This window comes from Thermobia domestica, chromosome 2, assembly GCF_964235325.1.
Source record: "Thermobia domestica chromosome 2, izTheDome1.hap1.1, whole genome shotgun sequence".
Taxonomy (NCBI): Eukaryota; Metazoa; Arthropoda; class Insecta; order Zygentoma; family Lepismatidae; genus Thermobia; species Thermobia domestica.
In genome coordinates this window covers 35,255,356-35,261,355 of record NC_137455.1, presented here as the reverse complement: position 1 = coordinate 35,261,355, position 6,000 = coordinate 35,255,356, and the positions used below count along the sequence as shown (strand labels likewise).

General features: G+C 35.9%; 1 protein-coding gene across 1 annotated transcript in view; it reads left to right on the top strand.

Annotated features, from left to right (window-relative positions):
• Window positions 1–6,000, top strand: part of LOC145671415 (piezo-type mechanosensitive ion channel component-like) — a gene marked incomplete in the record, with an annotated part of 344,967 nt that overhangs the window by 315,840 nt on the left and 23,127 nt on the right. Inside the window, 2 exon segments of the mRNA XM_081740588.1 lie at window positions 1,089–1,303; window positions 5,021–5,179. Coding sequence (XP_081596714.1) covers window positions 1,089–1,303; window positions 5,021–5,179 — 374 coding nt within the window.

Below are 6,000 nucleotides of genomic sequence, written 5' to 3'. Positions count from 1 at the left end.
CCTCACGAGCACAGTGTTTGTCCACCACAAAGCCCACACGACGCGAGCTGGGATCGTACCAGGGACCCCAAGCACCGGAGGTGAACGCTCTACCACTGAGCCACCGCGCCCCCCAACGGGAAGCGGACTGTATGGCGTAGTAGTTAACGCATCGGTACGGTATGCCGGTGGTCCCGGGTTCGAGTCCCTGTCCAGTCAATCATTTTTTCACTCTTTGCGCTAGAATTCGCACATATAGGGAATTTGGTGTGTAAAATAGAAAATCAATTGTTTCCTTCTTTCGTTAGTATATTGCTGATTAGTTAATTGTGTTTAATGGTTGATAACAATGCTGAATATACATTACAGTTGCGAAATGTTATTTTAATTGTTGACCACAATATATTGACAAACATGTAATTTTATATATAGTATATCAACATTGTTTTCTTGACATCTTAAAAGAAAACTTTTGAATAAAGTTTGTTTCTAACCTGATATAAGAGATTCGCATACTACCAAATTTACTCGACTATAAGTTTTTTTTTTTTTTTTTTTCAAATTCATAGTTCGAAAAATATGGGGTCGTCTTGCATTTTCATATTAAACTTCAGTAGTTGACGTCAGTGTGTTTTCGTTGTGTAAAAGCTTATACCAAACGTTAAAATATACCTCCATTGTTTTTTTGATTTTAAATAGAAAAAAAAAAGTTATGAAAGTAAAATGCATGTACCGCAAACTACCGTATTTGTTTTTGTTTACAGTAACATATTTTACCGGTATTTGTTTTTTTTTTTTTTATTTACCGCTACAGTTTAGGATAAAGTTTATTTATTTATTTTGTATATGTGTGTATCTTAAGGATCAATAAATGATCAATAAAGGATCTTGTATCTTAAGGATCAATAAAAATAATTTGTAATTTTAATTATCCAGAATTTGTTAAAAAAGTATCTTCAAAACCGAGTGTTTGTCTTATAGTCAAGTTAATATTAAGAGTATCACAAATGTTCGTAGCAAGAGAGAGATTTTGTATATTTCTTCTGCTTATGAGGAGTAAACTATATGATTCTACTATAATTTGATTGGAATTAATTTTCTTTTGTTAGGCACAACAAGGAGACGGTGGTGTAGCTGCCTATCTAGAAGAAAACAAAGTTCCTGTTCCTTTCCTTGTGATGTTGATTCTCCAGTTTGGTCTCATTGTGGTAGATCGCGCGCTCTACCTTCGAAAATATATCCTGGGAAAAATCATTTTTCAAGTTGGTCTCATTGTAGGCGTTCATATTTGGATGTTTTTCATTCTACCAGGCGTTACCGAGAGGTAAGGCGATAAATTCAGGAGTTGTGTATAGATCGTTCGTACAGTTACATTATTAATACATTGTTTGTCTGGAAAGTAGTAGGACTGATTTTTTTTTTTAATTTATTCACAATTTTGACACATCGACTTAATAGTTTTCAAAATATGACCTTCTGCATCAACACGGCGTTACCATCTACTCTGCCAATCACAGAAGGCTTCCTGGAACTCAAAAACTGGAATGCTCTTCAGATTCCTTGCTTGAATGGCCTGGACCGAGCCGTTGTGCCGTCCTTTCATAACCCTTTTCAGTCGGTGGAAGAGGAAGAAATCTGCAGGAGCGACATCCGGACTGTAGGGTTGCTAGGGAAGCTGTGTAATACCATGTTTGGTCAGAAATTCCATGACAGCAAAGGCTCGGCGCATTGTCGGGATGAAGCTTTCATGATCCAACGATTGCTGGACGGATGTGGGCGACTCGTTTCACTAAGATTTCGCACTTTCAGTAAGTTTTCAGCGCTTTTTGCTGTTGAAGGGCGTCCTGACAATTGCTCGTCTTCAACTTGCTCTCTTCCCTCCCGAAACGACTTGTGCTACTCAAACACACTTCATCGACCCATGACATCACTCCCATAAGCAGTTTTGATCATGTCATGGGTCTCACTCGCAGCTTTACCCAGATTGACGCAAAACTTCACGTCGTAACGCTGCTCTAACAAACGAATCATTGTAGAGGTGATAAGATACCTTGAAAGCGGTTCACCTTAAACTCGATCTGCACTCCGTGAAGGCTTGGAGATGACTGGCAACTGGTGCGCTGGTAGCTAAGACCCACCACCACTCAACCAGCACGATAACATCCCCTCCTTTACCACGTTTTGGCGGGGGGAAATTAATCCTACTACTTCATGGGCAAACCCTGTATATTCACCACGTATTGTGTTTCTGTAAATTGAGTGTTGTGTACTCTTAGGATATATCCCTTATACTAAATGGATAAAGAAGTTTTGTCGTAGGTCTAGCAAAGCTTGATTTACAAATTAAAAAGTATAAAATTGTTGACGAAATCTTTGGAAAAAGGAAGGATGGATAAAAATGAAGGTATGAAAGCTCGTATCTGCAGTGCAGTAATATAAATAATGATCAACAGAATTAGTTCAGATGTACTTTTCTGTATAATTGCCTTGCTAGTTCAGACATTTGTTGTATCGGCATAAGAATCCTACCCCCTTGCTGTTGTAACCACTTCTCTTCAGTGCATCTTACTCCTTTATTGCTTTAAATTGGTGAGATTTCTCTTTTAAAAGTGCTGGAAATATAGAAATGTGGTTGGTTCGAATCAGAACAATATGGAACGTGTGTAAACTAATATCTCCACCTCGTGTCAGAAATACTTTATTTTATATACCAATCATCATTATAATATGTTGTCATGACAGTACAATTCCTCGTACAGCGAATAATCTGTCAATGAATTTTGGATGCTGGCACCAGGCCCGTATCCACGGGGGGCAAGGGGGGCCGCCCCCCCCTAAAATTTGGCTGGCCCCCATAAAATTTTACGGTAGGCTTGCAAACGAACTATAATATGGTGATGAATTATAATATGATTGGGTCGGGGCCCCCCTAAATTTTTGGGTTGGCTACGGGCATGGCTGGCACTATTTGACTCCTAAAAACACTACTGCCACCTACCCTAATATCTATTTCTTCTCATAATTTTTATGTATTTTATTAAATTCACTATTTCTTCTGGATATTTTTGGACCACGCTTGTAGTGTTTCAAAATGAGTAGATTTATTGAAGATTACTGTAAATGTTAAACAAAGAAATTCAGAATTGTAGAATCCGTTCTCACCAATATCTGTATGGACGATATTTGCCGTCGCATATATTCATCGTATGCGCACTTTAATTTTTACCATTATTTTGGACTCATTTCGATTTGCATTGCATTTTATTTTTATTTATTTTTGTTGTTGTAAGGAATTTAATTTCTACACGTGTATAGCGCGGAAATACATGGCGGAAATATATTTCTATATGTAAAGACTAATACAGCCATGTATTTTAGTCTTTACATAAAGAAATATATGTTTATAATTACTGTTGTTGGTTGTTTACTATGTAGATATATCAAGTGCCGTTTCTGCGTAAAATGATACTATAATTGTCCGGTTCTGTTGTATATGATTAAATGGTATGATGTGCTGATGCGTTGTGGCAATGAGGATCTTCGCGATTTCTCCTAGAATTGACATTTCCTGCAGATGGAGGGTACATGTGACTGAGAGCCAGAATAGTTTCAGAGCTGATATTTTTTCAGTTGTCATTCGTCAATATTTTTTATTTTACCTTTTCGTTTTCCCCTCTGGGTCCTTAGTTTGTTCCCAGGCCATCTGAGTTTGTAGAAAATGAAATGAAATCTTTAAGTTTTACGTCCCACGGTCGTGCCGGTTAGGCTAAAGGAGACGGTGATGATGAGAAATGAATGAAATGGTGGAATGAAGAAAGTGGGAGGAAACGGGAGAACACCGAGAAAACCCACGAGAACGGTGTTTGTCGACCACAAAGTCCACACGGCGCGAGCTGGGATCGATCCAGGGACCCCAAGCACCGGAGGGGAACGCTCTACCACTGAGCTACCGCGCCCCCTCTGAGTTTGTAGAGTACAACTTTGTGTCCATTTGTTTTCTCAGGGTTCTCACGGTTCTTATTCCACCAATTATTTCACTATCATTCTTTCTCATTATATTCGCGTTCTTAGCCTGAAAGGCATAACTGTGGGACGTTAAATAGAAATTTCAGTTTATTGTCATTTTTCATTCTCTTCCTGAAGAAGCAACAGTGAAAGAATTTCATTTTGTGCTTATATTACAGTGTTTCTATCCTATCTGTAATACCTAGAAATATATATCTGTGTTAAGTTACAGATACATTTAAAAAGAAATATAATAGGTGCGGCAGTGAATTGGGTGATTTTAAAAACGTTATTACGAGAAAGTGATAACAAGTTGGAATATAAACAAGACATGAAAACATTTGTTTGTGAACTTAAGTCACCAAGCGGAAAAGAGCGTGGCACACAATAAAGAAAATAATGTTCCACCGAAAATGTAACTGCCCCAAAATGATCGCCATTCCGCTGTACACATTCAGTAACCTTGTTCTAAGGTCACTCATTACTCTTTGCAGCATATCTAAGGGAATTCTCAAAACTTCTTCGTGAATGCTGCGTTTCAGTTCTGCAATTAGCGTATAGATACAAGAAATCTTGATATTTGAAAACAAAACAAAACAAAAGAAAAAATCATTGTGATAATTTTCTTTTATTGCAACATTGTTTTTTATTATTTTTGTGCAACACTGTTTTCTATTAGGTGATTTAAATTCACAAATAAATAAATGCTTTCATGCCTTGTTTGTATTCCAACTTGTCACACCTAAATAAATTTCATCATTTTCTTATAATAACATTTTTAAAATCGCCTGATTCACTGCCGCAGACTATATACGTAAATATGTTGACAATAATAAGTGCTGTGTTACGGTCATTTAAGTTTTATAGTGCTATGTATTTATAAATGAGTATAAAAATCACTATTGTAACTTTTGTTGTATTTATATTTGATATGAATGTTACAAGTAAATCAAAACTAAAAGATATATGAATAAGCAACAGTTTAGAAAAATTAATATTTTGTGTTTATAATGAAAATAATTATCTTACTTTCTAGGCAATTCAACGCAGCATTACCTCCTCAGATATGGTATATCGTAAAATGTGTATATCTCTTACTATCTGCGTATCAAATTAGATGTGGTTATCCTACACGCATCCTTGGAAATTTCGTTTGCAAGAAATATAACTACCTGAATTTATTCTTGTTTAAAGGGTAAGAATTTCCAAATTGTTTAGTTGTTTCTAGTAAATACTGACATAGTTTTTAAAGTAGTATATTTTAGAATACGATAATACGGATGTTATGTATTTAAAATATATATCAGAACTTCTCAGTGCGTAACATTAAATATTTCATAGAATTTCTTTTCTTTCTTTTTTTTTTCCCTTATTATAAGCTCTATCCATTTTTAGTTCATTTAATTGTAAGCTATTTTAATATTATACAAAGAACTCTTCCGCAAAAATAAGTTGAGAGGCCTAATCGATTATCGAAAAGATTCTGATTTCTCAATCCATGCTTAATACATGTAATCAAAATAAATCAAAGGTCTAGGATTTTATGACTGATAATCGAATATTCCATGAATGTATAAGACAAAGGTTAAGCTTCAGTTGGGGCGCCTTGGCTCAGTGGTAGAGTGTTCACCTCCTGTACTTGGGGTCCCTGGTTCGATCCCAGCTCGCGTCGTGTGGACTTTGTGGTGGACAAACACCGTGCTTGTGGGTTTTCTCGGGGTCCTCCCGTTTCCTCCCATTTTCTTCATTCCACCATTTCATTCATTTCTCATAATCACCGTCTCCTTTAGCCTAACCGGCATAACCGTGGGACGTAAAACTTAATCATTTCATTTCATTTATGTTTAAGTTATATATATATATATATATATATATATATATATATATATATATATATATATATATATATATAATATATATTAGGAGAAGCCAAATTATGAAACGCAAAACGATTATGCATGTATGACAACTGTAATACAATCGTTAATACTGTTACAACTTTTGTTTCTCGTAGTA